Source organism: Canis lupus, chromosome 17, assembly GCF_011100685.1.
Source record: "Canis lupus familiaris isolate Mischka breed German Shepherd chromosome 17, alternate assembly UU_Cfam_GSD_1.0, whole genome shotgun sequence".
Lineage (NCBI taxonomy): Eukaryota > Metazoa > Chordata > Mammalia > Carnivora > Canidae > Canis > Canis lupus.
In genome coordinates, this window is record NC_049238.1 from 36,600,468 (window position 1) to 36,623,267 (window position 22,800).

Sequence of the window (22,800 nt, forward strand, 5' to 3'; positions counted from 1 at the left end):
GATAGCCTGGGTACAAGACTGAACCAAAGCAAGCACTGCTCCTGCTTTCTGAGTGCTTACAGTTAATGGAGAATCACGCAGTAATCACAAATAAATATAAAATGGCAACTGTTAAATCCTTTATTTTATAAAGGGAAATGTGAGAGTGTATGATGGGAGAATTTGACTGCATTAAGAAAGTCAAAAAAGGTTTCCCTGCAGAAGTGATCTGAACTAACATCTAAAAAGGGGCAGGTATTCATTATGTGAAAGACAAAAGGAAGAGGATTATAGCCAGAAAGAACAGTACATGCAAAAACCCTGTGGTGGCAGGGAGCCTGGCATACAGAGGGGAAGGCACTAGACTAGAAGATATGATGCTGGGTTCTGGCATCAGTTCTGTCACTTAAATAGGACATAGTTATTTTTCTCCCTTTCCTTAGTGTACTCTTTGGAAACAAGTCAACAAGCATAGCCCACACTTACCAGGATGAGGAGTTCTACTTCCTTCACCCTTGAAGGGCATAGTATCCACATAAAATATTTAGGGTTCTTCTACAAAACTTTGTCTCTACACCTCATTTATGCATTCAATCATATCATAGTAGTATGGACTCGTGGATATTCATTTTATACTTTGGATTATAATCCAATACTAGTTTATTTTATTGCTCAGACTGTTACAGCTTTGGCCATTGGGAACTTCTCAGTTGTTCTGTGTTCTTTTTTTTTTTTTTTTAAGATTTTATTTATTCATTTAAGAGATGAAGTGCATGAACAGGGGAAGGGGCAGAGGGAGAGGGAGAAGCAGGCTCCTCAACTGAGCAAGGAGCCCCATGTGGGGCTCCATCCCAGGACTCCAAGATGACTTAACCGAAGGGAGATACTTAACCGACTGAGCCACTCAGATGCCCCTATTCTGTGTTTTTGATAGTACTTGGACAGAATTGTTTTGATTTCACCAAGTAAGCCTGAAATAGAGCTAGGGAAAGAAAACTATTTCTCCCAATGGGAAATGCCTTTGTCATAAAAGAGGCGTTTGAACAGACAGTGGTTTGGTGACATTCTTGTAGAATCAGCACCTGTTCAGGGAGCCCTTTTTTAATAATATAAGATGTCTTTATTTTTATTCACCCAGGAACGCCTTCACAGAGGAGGACTCCGAATTAGTTGTCAATTATATAGCAAAGAAGTCCTTCTGTCGGCGAGCCATTGAACTTACCTGTAAGTTAACTTTCATTTCCTTTTTCTGATAAAAGCTAAAGTAGTTAAGAGCAAAGAAAGAACAAGTTAATTGACAGGTTTCTAACAAAAGCCAAAGGAGTCAAAGAATGGTTATTTTTAACATGCAAAAAGTCTTCAGAAACCAGCAAGTAGATAGTCATACCTAACCATGTGCTTCCCTGGTGGCTGGTTTACTGGAAATCTAGAGCGGGCCTTGAGGTGAAGTGGCCAGGGTTCAAGACTCCTAACACCGCAAACAGGAACTCATCACAGTGATAGCAGAAGATGTGGTTAGAGGTCAGAGATTTAAAGAAAACAGCAAAGCAGTTGACATATCTCTGAACTTATTTCCTGCTTTTTTGTGGCAACCAACTCAGAACAATTTGCCAGCATACTTTATAACAATTATGGTTTGAGTTTTGAGGAATCAAACTGGAGCCTTCTAGTGTGAAGAGTGAGAATAAACAGACAGCTGTGTTCTTGATTAATAAAGAAATAGTGTAAAAAGTATGTCCAAATATTTATCAAATTCAAGCTTCTGGATATTTGCCAAAAACAAAACAACAACAAAAAACAAATATAACTATGATAGAATACTAGGTGCTATGAAAACAAAAACTCGTTTGAGGTAGAATGTTTTTTGTTTTTTTTTTTTACTTTTCTAGTTTACAAGTTTTGACTTTTAGATATCTGTTCTTATATTTAAAAAAAATTCTTCATTGAGACCAATTTCTTTCCTTTATTAGAGGACCATTTGGGTGAAATTTTTTCTCTAAGAGCTAATGTGTCTTTCCTAATTACCTACATTTTTTTCTTTCAAAGGCTTTGTTCATGCCTTAACTATGGAGCAAACTGAATCATTTGCCAAAGAGTTATTGATGGTTAATTCCTCTTCTTGGTAACACTTACTGTTGGTGCTGCATACTGATACCTTATAGATAGAAGATCTTATTTTCCACTCCCCCACCCCCTGAGTCCTCAATTTAGCACTTTTTTTAAAGATTTTATTTATTTGAGATAGAGAGCACAAGCAGGGGAGAGAAAGAAGCAGACTCCCTGCTGAGCAGGAGACCCATTGTAGGGCTCAGTCCCAGGATCCCAAGATCACAACCTGAGCAGAAGACAAATGCTTTAACCTACTGAGCCACCCAGGTGCCCAATTTAGCACTTGTTATATCATTATAATGAGGTTCCATATACTATAGGTAGAACAATAGCTAGTTCTTTCAATGTTTCCTATAGTTTCTGTGGCTCCTTTGCTGGCATGGGACAGGGGAGGTAACCCCATGGCTCTTTTTTATATTATAGTTAGGGACAAAATAGCAAATACTCCACCAGAAAGTGCCTCCTTGACTATCTTTCTTCCTCCTTTAAATCAAGGCAACCTCCCCCCAAACCCCCACTCTGCCAACCTGCAGGAATCTGCTTGCTGGCTGCTGCTACTGCATAGTGGGAAGAGAAACATGGTTCTGATTTTAATAATCCTTCAGAAATTAATCTTGAACTGAAGAATCCATTTTACTCATTTTAATCAGAGTAGAATTGTGATCATTTATTATAGGCTTTTTGTGAGGAGAGCCACGGGTATGAAATGAAGAAAATGTTTAACTCTTTCATAGAACTGTATATATAATTTTAATTCTATTCAAATGAAAGGGAGCATACTGACAGCTCTTATACATACTCTCACTCCTTTATAGTGCGTAGCTTGGGAGTCAGCGAGGAACTGCAAAATAAACTAGAAGATGTTGTGATTGACAGGAATCTATTAATTCTTGGAAAAATCCTGGGTGAAGGTATGTAGTTTACAGTATTTTTTAAATACGTATTTATTATGTAAAATACCATCTTGTGACTTTAAGTTACAAGACAAACAGTTCTATTTTATAACTTACTAAATTGAAAAAGTAAATGTGTAAATACTGGTTTTTGAAACTCAGATTTGGCATATGAAAAGGGCCTCTACAGTGCCTTGCACATGCAATAGGCCCTTAAAAAATATTAATTCCCTTCCTTCATTGAAAAACATGTGATTTATTGGTTGGTTTCTTATATACTCTAATTATCTCTAGTTCTTAAGCTTACTGTTTTGGGCCCTTTCCTAATTATTAAATAGGAACAAAAGTAAAGATACATATTTAATTTGTCAAACTGATGGTAGGATGAATGATAATAGTATTTCTACTTTATAAATGTCAATAACATGTTCCATGTTGCTCTGTAAGTGTCTTGGATTGGCTATAATTCCTAATAAAATGACAAGCTAAGCCGAGCATGATCCAACCAAGCTTGTGACAAGCAGGAAGCTAGTGCATGGCTTGTGTTCCTGGTTTGCCAATGTGGGTGGCCCCAGCAGGCTCTGCCCCGCTGCCATGTATGGGTCACTCTCAGGCCACATAAAAACAGCAGCTGGGAACTGTAGCGTTTCTGTGGTGGGGGAAAATTCCGCACAATCTATATAGATGATGTCTTACTTTCCAGGAGAGTTTGGGTCTGTGATGGAAGGAAATCTAAAGGAGCAAGATGGGACCTCTCAGAAAGTGGCCGTGAAGACCATGAAGTGTGAGTTATCACTGATGAAATACCTTCCAGTGGGTATGGGCAGTTGCTTCAGTGACCTTGTACTCTGTAAGACCAATGCTGGGGTTCCTGTGTCATGATCTCAGTCACTGATGTGTCAGAGGGCCACATCCAGAACACTACGGTCACAGAGGGAAAGTGACCATCAGGAGCTCTTCATATATTCTTATACTCAAGGCAGTTATATTTGTTATCTATACCACACCTTCCTCACTGTATCTTTCTCTCTCTCTCTCTCTCACTCTCTCTCTCTCTTTCTCTCTCTGGACCCTCTCCCTCTTCCCCTCACTCTCATCTAATAGAGCAAATGACTCCAAAGTAAAGCATGAATTTCTGAGACAGGGCCAACCGGTGGCAGCCTCTGACCCCCCCAGGGTTGGTTTGGCTGATCTGGCCAACTCGGTGGGATCACTTCCTCACTTGAGGATGATTGCATAGTCCCCAGGAAGCTGTGGGCTGCCTGGAAGGTAAATTTCTCCAAGAGAGAAGACATATTGATGGGTCAAGGGCATGTGAAGAGCAGTGATCTCAAGCTGCCACCTCCAAGCAAGCTGAGAAGAGAGCCTGCAGCCAGGCCTTATAAGTCATCACCAAGAATCTGTTTTTATCCCGTGAGCAGGAGAGCACCAGTAAGAGTCTAAAGCAAGTGAGGAATAAAAGCAGATCACATTCTAGAAAGTTCACTTTGGTGACAGTATGAAGGAGAATGAATTACAGTCTTGACAAAGACAGATGCTTGTTAGGGCACTCTGTGCAGTTGTCTATCTAGATAAGGGACCTAGGCTCAGAGGTCAAATAGCTTAAAAGGCAGAAGGTTGTGGTGGACTTTTTTATCACCATGCATTGACCAGGCTGCAGTGACGGAACATGACAGCAATTGCCCTCATGCTCTTCCCTAGGAAGTACATTTCCAAGGCCTGGGGATGCAGGACTGTGTAAGCTTTATTCTTCAGGTGTCCAGCTGGGCACCCACAGAATAGACCGTGATTGTTTGGCATTTTACGTATCTTCACAATTCATATAGAGAGAGATTATTTGGTGCTTCATTTGTTAATGTCTTTAACATTGCTTCCTCATTTACCCCCTGTATATATCCAATATTATTTCTGATTAAGGAGTAAAATTGGTTTCTTCCTAAAATTTGAATTCATTATTTCCTGGGCATTGAAACATAAATTAAATTACAAGGATGTAGTGAGACTTTTTAAACAGAACTGGAGGCTGAAATTTTAATTCAGTGACAAAAAGGAATCTTAATAACCAACCAGTCAGAGGGGCTGGTGCCTTCTGTTTTCCAAAGCTTTCTATGTCTATATAATGGCCAATACTTATGTAATACTCCCTGCGTGCCAAAGGACATAATAGTCATTCCTATATTTCATCAGGAAAACAGGAAGAGGAAATCAGTGCGACTAGGAAGTAGATTCAAGTATTATTCCCTGGAAACCAAGACACCTGCAGTTAGTCACCGGAGCTGAAGCTGGTACAGAGCCAAGTCCGGGTGCTGAGCTACATCCAGCGTCGTTCCTGCCCCTTGCATTATTTTATTTGAATCTGGTCCATATACAGTCTCCTTCCATTGTCCCCAATTACTGAGTGGAAGGTTTAGGGAGCCTTGTAAGGGGGCTAGGCCTGAAATCTGTTTCCTCTCTGGCTTTGGCTATGCTCTTCTTTGACTGAATTAGAATAACTTGCATATGAATTGCATCTGTGCTCATTATCAAAGATTGAAAGAGTTGTCTCTGGCCTCTGCATCCCTGGCTGGTGCACATTTGCCTGGCATGTTGGTCACTTGGGGAGAGGTGGGGGAAGGAGTGCAGAGGATGGGAGGAGTTTGCAGGCAGTTTCCACACACCTAGTTGTCTTAGCAAAAATAATAGGTGAGGACAAAGGTAGCAGGCCATTTTGCAGGTCTATATAATTGTTTTTCTTTTTCCTTTTTCTTAAATTTGTTTTAATAGAAAGGTGAATGTATACAAAGCCCACAGAATATATGGACACTGCTAGATGCACTCACCGTGATTTCAGTGAAAACTTACTAGGTTAAAGCAAATTCCCTAAGGCATGCCTGGCTTTATGTTTGTTTTTCTTTGTTTTTAATTGTAGGAAAATACATATAAAATGTACCATCCTAACCATTTTTAAGAGTACAGTCCAGTGGCATTAAGGACATTCACCTTGTTGTGCAACCATCACCACCATCCACCTCCAGAACTTTTTTCATCTTGCAAAACTGAAACTCCAGATGCATTCAACAACTTCCCATCTCCCCTGCCCCTGCTTGCCCCTGGCTACCACCATCCTCCTTTCTGTCTCTGTGAATTTAACTACCCTAAGTCCCTCAGAAAAGTGGAACCACACAGTACTTACCTCATGTGGTTTACATCACTTAACATAATACAGGATTTTAGGTATCTCTCTCAAGTTGGCTTAATCCCCAAAATGGTATGGTGTGGAAGTTGGGAAAGTCTGTCCAGTTCACAAGGCATGATTGAGCAACCAGCCTTGCAAGATAGAGAAAAAGCATGTGTTCTTTCCCTTTTTTGAGGCAAAAATAATTGCAACAGATCAGTTGCATTTGACTCTCAGGGGTTTTTTTTGTTTTTTTTTTAACTATTATACTTTAATTTTTAGTGGAGTTTTAGGCTTATAGAAAAATTGGGCAGAAAATACAGAGCTCCACCCTTTCTCTTCACAGTCTTCACTATCTTTAAAGTCTTTCATCAGTGTGGTGGATTTTTATTTTAAAGATTTTATTTATTTATTCATGAGAGACAGAGAGAGGCAGTGATATAGGCAGAGGGAGAAGCAGGCTCCCTGCAGGGAGCCTGTTGTGAGACTCCATCCCAGAACCCTGGGATCACAACCTGAGTCAAAGGGAGATGCTCAACCACTGAGCCACCCAGGTACCTCAGTGTGGTGGATTTTTTCCAAATGATGTACCTATGTGATACATTATTAACTGAAGTCTATAAATTACATTTAACATTCACCGTGTACTGAACCTTCTATAGGTTTTGACAAGTACAGCAGCCTATATGCACCATCACAGTATCATACAGAAGTTCCACTGCCCTAACATCTGTGTGCCACCTGTCCATTCCTCCCCGCCCACTTGTCTGTTTCCTGTTGCTGTAGTTTTGCCTTTTCCTGATTTTACTTTTAGAGAACAAAATTGCCCTTACCTTTCCCTTTCACTGAGTAAATTATTGGTGCCTACCATTTTCCATCTTTTCTTTTAGTGGACAACTTTTCTCAGCGAGAGATTGAGGAGTTTCTCAGTGAGGCAGCGTGCATGAAAGACTTCAACCACCCAAATGTCATCCGACTCCTAGGTAACTTCAGAGAAGTGTGGGATTGGGGGGATAGCGGGGTCTGGCTAATCCACTCCGTACCAAAGGAAGAGTCTCTGGGGCAGATAAGGTTATACTTTGTATAACCCACAGGAATTGATAATATTGAGTTTTTTACCCCAAAGACTTACTACAGTTATATTTTCTGAGGCTGACGGTAGAAATAGGCTTGCATTATCTGGACACTCCAAGGGCTCAAGAACACTTAGCATCCACAGAATTCTAGGTGACTATGGGGTAAAACAGGGCCCCCATGTTACTCCAAGCCAAGACAAAAGCTTATGCTAAATTATGTTACAATTTTTATTGATTTAAGGTTATCCATGAATCAAATACCAGTGCGATAAAGCTGTCAAAGTAGACAAATTCCATAGATCATCTCTGAGAAACAATTTATTAATATATTTTCAAGTACCGATTTCCTAGGACCTATACTGCTGGTTTCATGGGACATGGTTTAATAGAATTTAGTTTTGTGGCCCTGTAGCTATCAGATTGCTGTGTGAGTTCACTATGCCAAGACAGAAGAGCAACCTAAAAATTCTAAATTCTTTGGGGAACTTTCAAAGTTTTATTATGGTCAAAGCTGCAGGGAGATGTGAAAAATAATGCTTGGATACAATATAATTTCAAGGAAACCACTGTTACTCCTATGTAGGTATTGATTTTTGCAGACTCTGAGAACCATCATGCTTTGCGATTAATGGGCCGTGATGTGCAAGAGCTTTGCAAGCCTGACATTAGGTGACAGGCCCCCGTACTAGGTTTCCCGTACTCTGAGAACCATCATGCTTTGCGATTAATGGGCCGTGATGTGCAAGAGCTTTGCAAGCCTGACATTAGGTGACAGGCCCCCGTACTAGGTTTCCATGATAAATGGTGTTTCCCGTGTATAATTTAAAATTTAGAGACATAGAAAAAAAATTAGAGATGTGAATTTTACCTATCCCACAGAACTAGTTTGCTCTTGAATTTTATTGTAGTCACTACCCCTCACTTAGGCTCAGTGTAACAAAAGATGGCCACATTTGTTACAGATTAATGTTTGAGAACTCTCATGCAAAGATTGGCACTAATCTGAAAGAAAAAAATATCAAGAAGTGGACCGAGCATGTGTTCCATATTCTAATACTCAGTTTGTGTGAGTTACGGATATTTCTTTTCTTTCTCTCCTTATTATTTTTTTTAAGTAGACTCCGTGCCCAGCATGGAGCCTAAGACAGGACTTGAACTCATGACCCTGAGATCAAGACCTGAGCCAAGATCAAGAGTCAAACTTATAACCAACTGAGCCACCCAGGCGCCCCATGTTTATTTATTTTTTTAACTATTACCTCAAGAGCACATGGTTTCAATTTGGCCAGTGCTCCTGCAGTGCTTTTCTGGTTACTGGTAACAAGGGCTCTTTGTAACTTTCTCTGGTTTTAATTTCAGGTGTGTGTATAGAAATGAGCTCTCAAGGCATCCCAAAGCCCATGGTGATTTTACCCTTCATGAAGTATGGGGATCTGCATACCTACTTACTCTATTCCCGACTAGACACAGGACCCAAGGTAATTACCCCGTCGTATTGCCTCTGAACTGGGCCTTGGGCTGCCGTGACAGGGCCTGGGAAATATCAGCCTCTAACCTTGAAAATAAAGGAGGGAGGGAGAGGATGTGGCCTTTGTTCAATGCTCATTGTGCACCCTGGGGACTGAAATGTGGTATCTGTCCTCACAGCAGGCCCTTCTCATAGGGAGGAAGAAGCTGGCTGGGCAGCTGGGTGCACAATCTCATGGCTCAAGCCTCATGGCAATGAGGGCAGGGGACAGGGCCCACATGCAAACAGAGTGGCCTCTTTCTTTTGAAGTCTCCTCTTTCCAGCTCATTCACTCTGAAATCACTAGAAGCAGGATCCGTTTCATTCCCAGAGGGAAGTTGCACTGAGCTGTTTTTCTGGACACTGAGCATGAATGTATTTCATCCACCTTTCCATTTATCAAGAGCCCTTCTGTCCTCAGGATCAGAAAGCATGTGAATTGGGGGGCCGGCATGCTTTCTTTCAACAGTGCCCCTAAGAAGGGTGGTGGCCCCACAGGGCAAACGCTGCCTGAGTCCTACAGCACAGGGAAACCCAACAGAAGCAGGAGCTTAGGCTAAAGCACCATGCCCACCGACATTTGGCCACAGGTCCCACTCAGGTGACCAACCAGGGGCCACAAGAATGGTGACTGTGGGACTTAAGGGAGCAAGTCCTTATCCCAAGAGACAGGCAAATTTGCAGGAACAGCCATATATTGTATTTGGCAAGGCACTTGAAAACAAAAACAAAAGCTTGAGACCAAATTTAGGGTAAACCTATTCTGGAACCTTCTTTCCTATCTCCTGCTGACCCTGTGCGTTATGGATGTGTAAGGTTATGTTTTTGCTTTCCTTTCCTTTTTCTTCTATTTGTTTGGTTCTTCCAAGGAAGACATAAGTGATCTTTCTTTTTTCAGTTCCCCTTGGTCTCGTGCTCAGATTTTTGTTCTCTTCCTCATGACTTCTTTTAAGTCTTCCACCCACACAGTTACTAACTAGAGTTAGGAAATGGTAGCCACATCTCAGAGCTATTATAAAATCACTGAGGTGGAGGGCCTAATCCAAAGTGGGGGACTCAACATGGCTGAATGTGTTTCTTCCCTTTTTCCACCCAAAAGAAAGATGATAATATTGTAAGAAGCCTGGAAAAGAAAAAAAAAAATCCCACAATATCCAACATCTTAGCACAATCATTGGCATCTTCAGACATTTACATTCCAACTGTTCATTCCATGCCTATGTGTTTCACAGGCTGATGCCCAGCAGGTATGCATCTACCTACAGGCCATCCTCAATGCTAGGATTTCTCAAGCATCTAATGGACACCAGCCTGTATTTTGCATACAGTAGTGCAGTAATGGCACAACAACCAGAGAAAGTACTTACTGATAGAGTCTCAGGTGAGGAAACCGAGGCACAGATCAGGCAATGGTGGAAGCAGGACTGGCCCCCACGCTGCAGAGCCGTTGCCTTCAGAGCTTCTCTGATGGCCCCATCCCATGTGCACCTCTCCCCAGCAGGGCAGCCTCCAGACAGTTGTCTGTGAATGGCTGCACGGCATGGCATCCTCTTGAATGGATTTTGTTTCACATTGGTGGGCAATTTCACTCTCATTTAATTCTCTGGTATGCTGATGATTTTTCCAATAATTTTTGGAGGGATGGGAATTTCATGTTGCAGAGGAGTGGATTCTATAGTAAAACATAAAAATGTGCAGGGCTGTTTGATGGCCAACAATCATCTGTTTTTACTTGTTCAACTCTCCTTCCTCATTCAGACCCCTTCATAAATAGAGGAGCTTCTTAATTGGGACTTTTTTCTTGAATCACCTGTGAAAGAGATAGAGGCCATTTATAATCTTTATAAAAATCTTTTTAAAATTATCATACAATATTATTGACCCCTTTTCCCTTTATGATGTACTGTTCTATGAATGTTAACACATCATCACAGTCAGGATACAGAACAGTTTCATCACCCAAAAACACCTCCTCCTGCTACCCCTTTGTAGTCATGCCTTGTCCCCATGGCTAACTCCAGGTGACCACTGACCTGTTCTCCATTACTATAATTTTGTGTTTTTAAGAATGTTATATGAATGGATTCATATAGCTTGTGACTTTTTGGCTCCCTTTACTAAGCATTATGCCTTTGAGATCCATTTAAGTTGTTGTCTGTATCAATAGTTCATTCCTTGTTTGATTGCTATGTATCTTCTATTGTGTGGAGGTGTACCAGTTTCCTTATCCATTCATCTGTTGAGGGACACATGGGTTGTTTCCAGTTTTTGGCAAGGATGAATGAAGCTGTTATAAAAAATCATGTACAGGTTTTTGAGTGAACATAACTTATTTTTCTAGTGTAAAAACCGAGAAGTGGGATACTAGGTCATTTGGAAAGTGTATGTTTAATTTTATAAGACACTTCTAAACTATCTTCCAGAGTGGCTATACTATTGTATTGTACATTCCCACCAGCAGTGTATGAGAGATTCATTTGCTCTGCATTCTTGTTAGCACTTGATATAATCAGTAGTTTTTTGGTTTGGTTTGATTTGGTTATTAGCTGCTGTGATAGGTCGGTAGTGATACCTCATCATGGCTTTTATTTATGTTTCTCTAATGATTAATGATGTCAGGCAATTTGTTTTGTGTTTATTTGCCATCTTTATATCCTCCTTGGTGAGTATATATTAAATTCTTTTTTTAATTGGGTTGTTTTTCTTACTGTTGAGCTTTAAGAGCTCTTTAAGTATTTCAGTTATAGGGGCAGCCTGGGTGGCTCAGCGGTTTAGCACCGCCTTCAGCCCAGGGCCTGATCCTGGAGAACTGGGATCGAGTCCCACATCGGGTTCCCTGCATGGAGCCTGCTTCTCCCTCTGCCTGTGTCTGTGTCTCTGCCTCTTTTCTCTCTCTCCATCTCAAAAAAAAAAAAAAAATTTCAGTTATAATACCTCTGTCGGATATGCAATTTGCAAAGATTTTTCTCCTAGTTCATAGCTTGTTTTGTGTTTTCTTTCTTTCTTTCTTTCTCTCTTTCTTTCTTTCTTTTTTTTTTTTTTTGTCTTTGTACTCTCATAACATGAGTAAAAATACTTAACTTTTGCTAAGTGCAGTTCATCAGTTTTTTCTTTCGTGGATCGTGTTTTCATGGTCATGTCTAAGAACTCTTTGCCTAAACCCAGATAAAAAAATTTTCTCCTATGTTATCTTCTAAAAATTTTGTGATTTCACATGTTACATGTAAATCTGTGATACATTTTGAATGAATTTTTATATAAGGTGTGAAATTTAGTTTAAGGTTTGCTTTTTTTTGCATCTGAATGACCAATATAATTTGTGAAAAGACTATCATTAATCCACTGAATTGCTTTCGCATCTTTGTCAGAAGTGAATTGCCTATGTAAGTGTGAGTCTGTTTCTGAGTTCTCTGTTCTGTTCTGTTAAACTGTGTGCCCATTCGTTGCCCCACCACCTTGTCTTGATTACTATAGCTTCATTGGAGCATATGAGTTGGGTTTTATATTACATGCAAAAGAAAGCCACCCAAAAGGTGACCCCAACTTATCTTTCCTGCTTTATCACCCCATTCTCTCTGCCACTTTGCTTTTGCATGAGACAACCTCCTTTTCCTTTTTTTAACCTCCTTTTCCTTTTATTTTATTTTTTTAAATTATTTATTTATTTATTTATGATAGTCACAGAGAGAGAGAGGCAGAGACACAGGCAGAGGGAGAAGCAGGCTCCATGCCCCGGGAGCCCGACGTGGGATTCGATCCTGGGTCTCCAAGATCGCGCCCTGGGCCAAAGGCAGGCGCCAAACCGCTGCGCCACCCAGGGATCCCTCAACCTCCTTTTCCTAAAACACATGTGTGCTCTCAGATCACTAGGTCTTTGCTCATTCTGATTTTGGCTGTGTGCTTCTTTTAATTTGCCGTATTATCCCTACCCCTCTTTTGAGGACAGCCACAATGACAGCGTAGAATATTTTTAAAATTTTTCCAGGGGCACCTGGGTGGTTCAGTTGGTTAAGCAGCCAATTCTTGGCTTCAGTTCAGGTCATGATCTCATGGTTGTGAGATAGAGCCCCACATCGATCTCTGCACTCAGCACAGAGTCTGCTTCAGATCCTTTCTCCCTCTGTCTCTCCCTCCAGCTCACATTCTCGCTCTCTCAAATAAATAAAATCTTTAAAAATATTTTTTTCCATGAGAATTAATTTCTTTGCTGAGGTTCTGGAGCAGGTTACTCTTACCTCTCTGCTTGATGCATATGTTATTACAGCCTGCTTCCCTTTGGTGTGTCCACCCCATGAAAACCGGGGTCCTGTCCTGTCATCTTCCTGTCTGCCCTGCACACCTCCAGAAGTGCTATTCCCATGGAAGACGGAGTGGTACCCTGGGCCCAGCATTCAGACCCTGCTGGGGAAGCACATTTACATAACTGAGACATAGTCTCAGGCCATGCTAGCAGGAAGCAGGAGGATCTCACATGGTGAAGGCCAGAGGTAGGAAAGTTGTGCCCTCAAGAGAATCATCACATGTCCACAACTGTTCCACCATTGTGCTTTTTCAGCTACAGCTGCCCCTTCACATGTCCTGACAGTGGCACCTCCTCCAGGCATGACATCTTCACCCACCAGCCAAAAAGAGAAAAGCCTGTCTTCTCTCTTTCCTCTTCTCTCTCTTTCTCTTTTTCTGGAACAGTAATTCTTTTTTTCATAGCATCTTTACTGAGATGTAATTCAAATACCATACAGTTCTGCTGTTTAAACTGTACAACTCAGTGGTGTTTACTATGCTCAGAGTTTTGCACCCATCACCACAGTAAATTATATTTTCATCACCTAACAAAAAGTCCCATACCCTCTAGCAATCACTTCCCAATCTCTCCTCCCTGCCTTGTTCCCAACTATAAGCAACCTGCTTTCTTTTTTTTTTAATTTAATTTTTTGGCATTTTTTATTTTTATTTAAATTCAATTAATTACCATATAGTGTATTATTAGTTTCAGAGGTAAAGTTCAGTGATTCATTAGTTGCATAAAACATCCAACACTCATCACTTCATGTGCCCTCCTTAATGCCCATCACCCAGTTATCCCATCCCCCCAACCTCCTCCCCTCCAGCAACCCTCAGTTTAAGCAACCTGCTTTCCGTTTCTCTAGTTACCTATTTGGAGATATTTCAGATCAGTGGGATCATAATTTGTGGTCTTTTGTATCTGGCTTCTCACTGAGCGTGTTTCGAGGTTCATCCACATTGTAGCTTCTACCAATACTTCATTCCTTTTTTTTTTTTTAAGATTTTATTTATTTATTCATGATAGTCACACAGAGAGAGAGAGAGGCAGAGACACAGGCAGAAGGAGAAGCAGGCTCCATGCAGGGAGCCTGACGTGGGATTCGATCCCGGGTCTCCAGGATCACGCCCTGGGCCAAAGGCAGGCGCTAAACCTGCTGCGCCACCCAGGGATCCCTTCATTCCTTTTTAAAACCAAATAATACTCCATTGTATAGATATATTATATTACATTTATCTATAGCTCTGTTGATGGAATTTCAGGTTGTTTCCACTTTTTGGATTTTATGAATAATTCTAAGAATTTTATACTTGAGCTCTTACATTAGGTCTTTGATCCATTTTGAGTTAATTTTGTATATGATCTCAGGTTGGGGTCCAGTTTCTTTTTTTTTTTTTTTTTTAAGATTTTAGTTATTTATTCATAGAGACAGAGAGAGAGGCAGAGACACAGGCAGAGGGAGAAGCAGGCTCCACGCAGGGAGCCTGACGCGGGACTCGATCCCGGGTCTCCAGGATCACACCCTGGGCTGCAAGCAGCACTAAACCACTAAGCCACCAGGGTTGCCCTGGGGTCCAGTTTCATTCTCTTGCATATCCCACTCACCTGTCTCATTCTTTCCCCCACTGGATGATCTTGGCACTGTGTTCAAAGACATTTGACCATATATTTATGGGTTTATTTCTAGACTCTCAATTTTGTTTCATTGATGTGTGTGTTAGTATCCTCGTGCTAGTACCATATTACCTTGTTTATAGTTGCTTTCCTAGTAAATTTTGAAATTAGTAAATGTGAGGCTTCCAACTTTAGTCATCTCATTCAGGCTTGCTCTGGATATTCTGAGTTCTTGAATTTTCATATGAATTTTAGGATCAGCTTGTCAATTTTCTACAAAGAAGCCAGCTGGGTTCCTGATAGGGCCTATGTTAAATTTGTAGATCAATGTGAGGAATTTTGCTATCACAACAATATTACGTCTTCTGATCCATGAACACAAGATGTCTTTCCATTTATTTAGATCTACTTTAATTTCAGTGTTTCATGATTGTCAGAGTATCAGTTTTGCACTTCTCCTGTTAAATTTATTCCTAAGTGTTTTATTTTTAATTCTTTCTATATGAAATTATTTCCTTAATTTTATTTTTGGATTGAACATTGCTAGTGTATAGAAATACAATTAATCTTTGTATCTCAATCTTGTATCCTGTAACCTTGTTGAATTCATTTCTTAGTTCTTACCACATAGTTATCTTTTAAATTACTTTTGGTCACAGTCTGCAAGAATAACATAAATGTTCTAGGAAAAAATAACACAAATGAATAGTACCTAAAATGCACTACACCTTCACAATGTCAGCAGAATTTTGTATTCCTTAGAACCCAAATCCTTTCCTGGAAACTATCACCTAGAAAATCAAATGCCTCAAATATACAAAACAGAGGCATAAAAATTTCCTGCATGATTTATTTACATTTTTTTGTTTACTTGTCTTTTAACAACTCCAGTATGTAAAGGTAAAGGATAATTAAAGTGTTTTGTTATACAGACAGTGTCTAATGAACACATATCTTAGCTGGGAAATACAGATCATGAAAAATTCAGTGTCTTCATGAATACCACTTTGGAAAACTCATGTTCCATAAAGAATAAGCCATGACAAATCTAATGCCTTGGGGAAAATTTGTCATGGATGCACTCGCTCATGACTGACAGAAACTTGTGGTAAACCCTTTTCCTCAGGGCCCTTCTTGTGCTAAAATGTTTAGTTACAACACAGAGTTCTTCATCAGTCATCAGCCTCATCTTCAGTTCCACGAGGGCAGGTTCTCTAACATAGCCATCTGGTCTGATTTTTACAGCATAGGCTGTTGACCCTTACAGGAGGGCTCTAGAGAAACAAAAATGAAAATTCCTGAATACTTCCTTGTGGTCCTTTGGTCCTGTGATAAGGGGCAAGACTGTCCTAATTTCTGTCTGAAAGAAAAGTATCTTTGCAAGCATTTTCAAAGTAAGATTATTGCATATGCATGCATACTTGGAGTGGGCTGAGTGGGCTTTCTGCCCTCCCCACTGAGGGCAGACCGCTCCTCTTTTCCCTTCTTTGCCTGGCACAGGTGCTCTGTCCTGCTGCCACTCTGAAGGACACAGAGGATGCCATTTGACCTCATAACTTGGAAAAAAGAATGTTTATTCACCATCAATATTTTTAAAGACAGGGAGGATATGAAATTTGCCAAGAAGTTTTATGTCTTTTTTTTATTCCTTTTCTAAAAACTTATTTGTGAGATGAGTGATATGGAAATGAAAGGTTTGTTTCCTTATTTTAGGGCCCAACTTTTAAGAAATACAAACACACAGATACAAAAAGAAAAAAACAAAAACTCCAGAACAAAACAAAAGCACTGTTTCTCCCCTCAGATGGAAATAACTCTCCAAGTTTAACTTCTAAAAAATATTTTGTCTTCTTGTTTCTCCTTCTCCTCCCCAGCATATTCCTGTGCAGATACTACTGAAGTTCATGGTGGACATTGCCCAGGGAATGGAGTATCTGAGCAACAGGAATTTTCTTCATCGAGATTTAGCTGCTCGAAATTGCATGTGAGTCCTGGCCCAACCTAGGAGGGGTTAAGACCTCAGTGTGTTAAATATTTGGGGGCCAGGTAGGAATGGGGGGTGGCCTATTGCTGTCAGAATATGCAGGAGAGGCAGGTTTGTGAGGGGAGCATGTGACTGGCTCTGAAGATGGGGTTTCTATGGCTCTGTTGTATGACTGGGTCTTTTCACAACTTATGCCTCCACAAGCCTGGTTGCTTCCAAAACTTTCCCCTATGATTCTTTTTCAATTTTCACTCTCTCAGCTTAGAGAGCTGGGTATGACCTTTGTGATCCTTCCCCTTTGCCATCGACTAGCTTTGGACCAGAGTTATATGAAAGTCAGCTAATCATGGAGACAGTAAGGAAAATCATAAAGGTTTTGTCTGTCTGGCTTCATGATCCTGCCTTATGAGCGTGCAGTATGAAACTGCACAGAGATGCCTGTGTGGCTCAGTCAGTAGCTTGAGTCATGATCCCGGGATCCTAGGATTTGAGCCACCGTGCAATTACATTTATTACTTATATAATAAAATAAAGAAAATTCAGGAAAGAAAGAAAGAAAGAAAGAAAGAAAGAAAGAACAAGAAAGAAAGAAAGAAAGAAAAGAAGAAGAAGACACTCCTTACAGGAGAAGGACGTCCTGACTGACGGAAGGAGGCATGCCCCATCCACCCCCCTAACGCCTACATCCTCACCGAGACCTACCGCCCAGCCGCGCCGTCCCATCTTCCCTCAATCCGCCCGCCCCCAAACCGACTCGAGAGCTCAGCAACTCACGCAAGAAGAGAAAGAAAGAAAGAAAGAAAGAAAGAAAAGAACGGAGAAAAGAAAAAAGAAAAACTGCACAGAAGCTTTCCTTTTGTAGCAGAGAAACAAGGACTTCTACAAAAAGTCTGAACTCAAGGCCCCCCCACCCGCTCCAGCAGGACCATTATCAGCAGTACATCTTTAAAAACAATAACTAGTTCTTGATTTTAAGTTTATTATTTGCAAGAAGAGAGAGTGTTCCTTAAATGTATTGCTGTTACTCATTTTTCTTGGTTGGATATGTGACCATAGGGCTGCCCCCCAACTCCTTGCCTAGCTCCCCACAGGCCTCCTACCACTTGTACCTCGTTTTTAAAAACACTGAGGGAGAATCATGAAAACCTCCCTTTGCCCTTTCCTTCATGTTTTTCCCATCAGGTAGGGTGACCAACCATCAACTCTGCCTGGAACTGAGGGATTTCCCAAGAGGGGAGACTTTTAAGTTTTATTTTATTTTTTTAAAGATTTTATTTATTTATTCACGACAGACACAGAGAGAGAGAGTCAGAGACACAGGCAGAGGGAGAAGCAGGCTCCATGCAGGGAGCTGGACGTGGTACCCGATCCCAGGTCTCTAGGATCACATTCTGGGCTGAAGGCGACGCTAAACCGCTGGGCCACCGGGGCTGCCCGAATTTTCAGTTTTAAAAGCCAGGGTCAGCCAGACAGGAACAAAGCAGTCATCCCACCTCTAGATCACTCATTTCTCCTCCTTTCTCCTTCTTCTTGTCTAGATACCTGCTTTAACAGCTTGGGCTATAATTACAATTGTATCCCTTTCATTTTCCAGTTCATTCCTCAAGCACCACCTGGTTATCTTAACAGGAAGTCCAGGGTCCCCCTCTTGTGGCTTATATTTCTCCACCTCCCCTAAACTGGCAGGAGCCAGTGCTACTTCCAGACACCAGGCAGGAAGGCTACTGGGTGCTAGATGAGTCCATCAGCAGGCCCTAGATTTGGGCCACTGCTCTTCTCCTCCTTTGCAGCATCTGTTCCCTCCAGGAGGCTCCACTCTCTTTGCAAAGGTGCCCTTGCTGCTCTAGGTCCCCACACAGACCACAGAGTGAAAGGTTATAATGCTCTGTCACTTGATCTGCCATTGGTCCCAAAGCAGAACCCTCACAGGCTGATGGGGTCTCTCTTTTTGATTACTTAGCCTGAATGTTTCTAGTTGTGTCTCATCTAGACCTGTGATTTAGGCTTTGCCTCTAAGGTCTCTGAGGACATGAACTTGCTCTCTGTAGGTTACGAGATGATATGACTGTCTGTGTTGCGGATTTTGGCCTCTCTAAGAAGATTTACAGTGGTGATTACTACCGCCAAGGCCGCATTGCTAAGATGCCTGTGAAATGGATCGCCATAGAGAGTCTTGCGGACAGAGTCTACACAAGTAAAAGTGATGTGGTATGTGCAGAGCTTTGATTCGGAGCCCTACATTGCAAAGATGAAGGCGCATAGGAAGAAGGGACTTAAGCTGGTATTGCAAGACATTATACTCTTTGATAAACTGAGAATTGGGAGCATGTTCACACCCTTTATTTATCACCAGATTCTTTAATTCAGGTAGAACACTAGAGTCTGGTAAAGTAGCTTGACATTCAGAAGATCTGTTTTTTGCATAGGCCTTTAATTTATCCCCATCTTTTTTGGGGGGCTACAATATAGTGACTTGTTGCCTACAACTAAGACATTCACATTAAATTTAATGAGTTCATCCAATGACTCTTTGTAACCAAGACACTATATAAAAGGTGCTGCAGAGATTGGGGAAAAGAAGACACTCGACAGCAGGAGGGAAGGGAGCATTACAAAGAGCATTGACACACAGAGAGAAGGCTGTATCCACCTTGGTCAGATTCCCGGGAACAGCCTCAGTATAACCAGGGAAGCGTGGCTCTCTGACCCCTCTTATTGCCGCATCGGGAAAGCAGCATGTGTCACGCATAATTGTCAGCTTTGTGCACCATCATCGGGCTTTAAGGAAATGACCTTTCTAAATGAAAAAGTCCATTCAGGCTTTCTGAAAAGGCTTGCATCCTTACTTGTTGTTGCTTTGTTCTCAGTGGGCCTTTGGCGTAACCATGTGGGAAATAGCAACACGCGGAATGACTCCATACCCTGGGGTCCAGAACCACGAAATGTATGACTATCTTCTCCATGGCCACAGGCTGAAGCAGCCCGAGGACTGCCTGGATGAACTGTGAGTGAGCTTCTCCATGTCACTGGGTGCTCTGCACAAACCTGGGGACACACGGCCTCAGCTCAGTGGGAGGGGTCACTCTTAGCCAGTATGTGGAAGATGGCATGCAGACGTCCCAGGCCAGAAGCCTCTCTTGGTGTGGCAGATGGTGTGTGCACATCTCCAGTGAGCCTTCATGTGTTCTCAAGTTCTAGAAGCACCTCTGAGAGATCTGTCCTATAGACAAATAGGTAGGCTTTATCCTACATGAGGGACTTGAATGATTACATAACTGATTCCTCATCCCTGTGCAGAGATTGTGTGACTCTGTTGGTACAAAGTGGGCCTAGATGTGTATTTTAAAACTCCCCCTGGGAGACTGTGTGCTTAGCCAGGCGTGAGAGCCCCCAGCTCCAAGTGTGCAGGACCACACTGCACACCTGTCCCAGCAGACCCTCTCTCTTAAGGGTGGGCAGTCTAGAAAAAAGCCTGAGACTTGCAGCGAGGCAGGCTGCTGCCTCCTAACCAGCCACGTGTGTGGGCAATCACAACTGACTTGAACTATCCATGCCTCATTATTAGCCACACACACACACACACACACACACACACACACGCACACACACAAGTAGAGTCATCTATTCTTCAGAGAGGGATTGGAGAAAAAAGTTAAAGAAGAGAATGAGTGGAATGCTCAGCCTGCGGAATGTCCATAATGTATCAGTCATTGGTAGCATTATTATAGATTGATCTCTCCAAACACCAAACACAATTATTTTGCAAATAATTTCATGGGGCACTACCTCTAGCTTGGTGATTTGAACCTTCCTAATGGTGAGTTTCTTCCCAACATCACAGGGGTGGTGGACTTAGAGAGGCCATTTTCACCATATTTAGCAAGAATGTTTCAGAACGGTGAGCCTGCACGACTGTCATGGAACACCACGATGGGGCACTGGTTGAGAAGGCATATATGGGACACCCTTACACACACACACACACACACACACACACACACACTGGCCCTGCTTCTACACAAGTGAAAAGGCCCAGGTCAGTCTGCATGCAGGCCTCCCAGATCCCGTCCAAGCCAAGCAGAAGGAAACTTTATTTTTATTTTTATTTTTATTTTTTTATTTTTTTTCACAGATGCCCAGGGGGTCCCCACAAGGAAACTTTATTGATCAGAGCCTCACCCTGCCCGGGGGTGGTGGTGATGGTTGTTGTGGCTGTAAATATATAACATTGACAACAGACACAAAAAAACATAAGTCCTTTAGAAATATCATGAAATCATAATTAAATTAGATTTGGGGTTTTATGGTAGTTTTAAAAGAGACCACATTAATGAAATGTTTGCTTCTGAAAATGAGGGAGCAGTTTCAACCAAATAATATTGAATAAACAGTTTTGTTGCCATTTATTTCTTAGCTTCTCTTGTGCTTCAGAAGAAGTTGGTATTTGCAGTGATTATCTGGGGTCTTAGCAAGGCCTAAGCTGTGTCACATGGTGGTTTTGAAACATTTCACATAGAGCCAAACAGGGAATGCTGAGTTGGTGAGAACTTTAGGTGAAGGAGTCGTAGACTCTGCGTGTCAGGGAAATCAGGCAAAGCAGATGCGTCCATGGTCCCCACGTTGCAGGCTTGCAAGGGTTCTGGTGAGCCAGACCCTCTTCCCAGGAACCCTCTGGCATCTGGATGCTAGAGAGCAAAATCTCCCAAAGAGGCCTCTGTATTTGCATATCTGCATTTTTCTAAAAAAATGAAACAGATACTCCTAACCTTCCCCTCCGTGTTTGTGGTCTAACTGTAGTTGAGATGAGTTCATTCTTGCGTTTAGTTGCCCCTTGGTCCTTTCAAACTCAATTCTAAGAACTATAACAATGCAAATAGCAGAGTACACTCTGTGCTTGCTCTCCGAGCCTGCCTTCTGAGGATCACCCCTACCTGTGACTGACCAGGCTGCAGGCCCTGCTCCCCATCACCCAAGAGGCCACTCTGTGTGATGTCCTTATCTCCTACGTGGGACATTGCCTTAGCTGAGCTCATGATGTCCTGGCTGCAGCCCTCAGAATATCTCCTACCAGCTGACCGCTATGGTTCATGGCACCTCTGCTGATTCCCCTCATCTCCCAGTGTGACACCTGGGAGCCACCGTGCTCTTCCTTTATCCTGCTGAGTCCTATCAGCCATCAGATGTCCTTCAGAGCCCCCTCCCCTCCATTCCTACCCCTAATGCCTTCAAACCATGAAAGCCCAGGGCTGGACGGGGCCTGGGCCATCTGCTTCCACTTCCTCATCACGTATGTGGAAACAGTGGCACAATGGCACACATATGGAAACAGTGACATCACAGTATACCTAAGCTGGTCAGGGTCATCATTGTTTCCCATGGAATAGTATGGGCCTACTATTCTCCTTACCCCCAGGCTCCTAATACATCCTTTGGCTGGCAACCAAAGTGATCTTTCTGAAATTAGCCTATTCATGGGATACCCTAAACATAATCTTTCCATAGGACAAAAACCAAACCCATTGGGATCTGACCTGTGGCAGGCAAGCTGGCTGAATGGTTAAGAATGTGGACGGTGGTGCTAGGCGCTCCTTGCTTTAGGTCACAGCTTTGCTCTTGTCCTGGGGCCAAGTATCACCCTCTTAGTTTTGTTGTCTGTGAAATGGAGATAATGGTACCTGTGTGCTAGGGCATGCTGATGGAGCAAGCTACTATCTATACAGATCCTTCTCGTGATGGCCATAGGATAGTGAATGGAAAGAAAAGGTCAGAGATTATGATTCTTACTGAAGCAGGTAGAGGTCATGGATAGGAATGGGAGCTGTGGTGTTGGACAGACTTGAAGCTGCCACTGACCACGCAACATCAAGGAGTCTCTCTCCTTCCAACCCTCAGTAGTCCCATCTGTGAATGGGAATGCATTTCTTCTCCACAGAGCTGCTGCTGATCGAGCAGTGTCAGATGACTGAGGCTCATTAGCCCTCCACGCAGCTGGCACTTGCCAGAATGTTGTCCATGTCAGTGGCCCTGAAGCTGTGGCCACCCACACTCAAGGGCTCTCACTGCCCGAGCCTCACCGGCCACTGTCACAGCACAGCCCTCATGCCTCACACACCTGACCACCCCAACACCAACCTCCCAGGTTATTTCATTGTGCTTCCCAGGGCCTGGAATGACAGCAGGTGAAGAGCCAGTCCTGACTCAT

The 22,800-nt window shown here is 42.2% G+C and overlaps 1 protein-coding gene across 1 annotated transcript in view; it reads left to right on the plus strand.

Moving 5' to 3' along the window:
- MERTK (MER proto-oncogene, tyrosine kinase) overlaps nucleotides 1–22,800 on the plus strand; it is a 112,476-nt gene that overhangs the window by 84,848 nt on the left and 4,828 nt on the right. Inside the window, exons 11-18 of the mRNA XM_038561448.1 lie at nucleotides 1,118–1,203; nucleotides 2,904–2,999; nucleotides 3,685–3,765; nucleotides 7,026–7,118; nucleotides 8,571–8,689; nucleotides 16,489–16,598; nucleotides 18,647–18,806; nucleotides 19,466–19,602. Of these exons, the coding sequence (XP_038417376.1) occupies nucleotides 1,118–1,203; nucleotides 2,904–2,999; nucleotides 3,685–3,765; nucleotides 7,026–7,118; nucleotides 8,571–8,689; nucleotides 16,489–16,598; nucleotides 18,647–18,806; nucleotides 19,466–19,602 (882 nt within the window). The remainder of the gene's footprint in view (nucleotides 1–1,117; nucleotides 1,204–2,903; nucleotides 3,000–3,684; nucleotides 3,766–7,025; nucleotides 7,119–8,570; nucleotides 8,690–16,488; nucleotides 16,599–18,646; nucleotides 18,807–19,465; nucleotides 19,603–22,800) is intronic.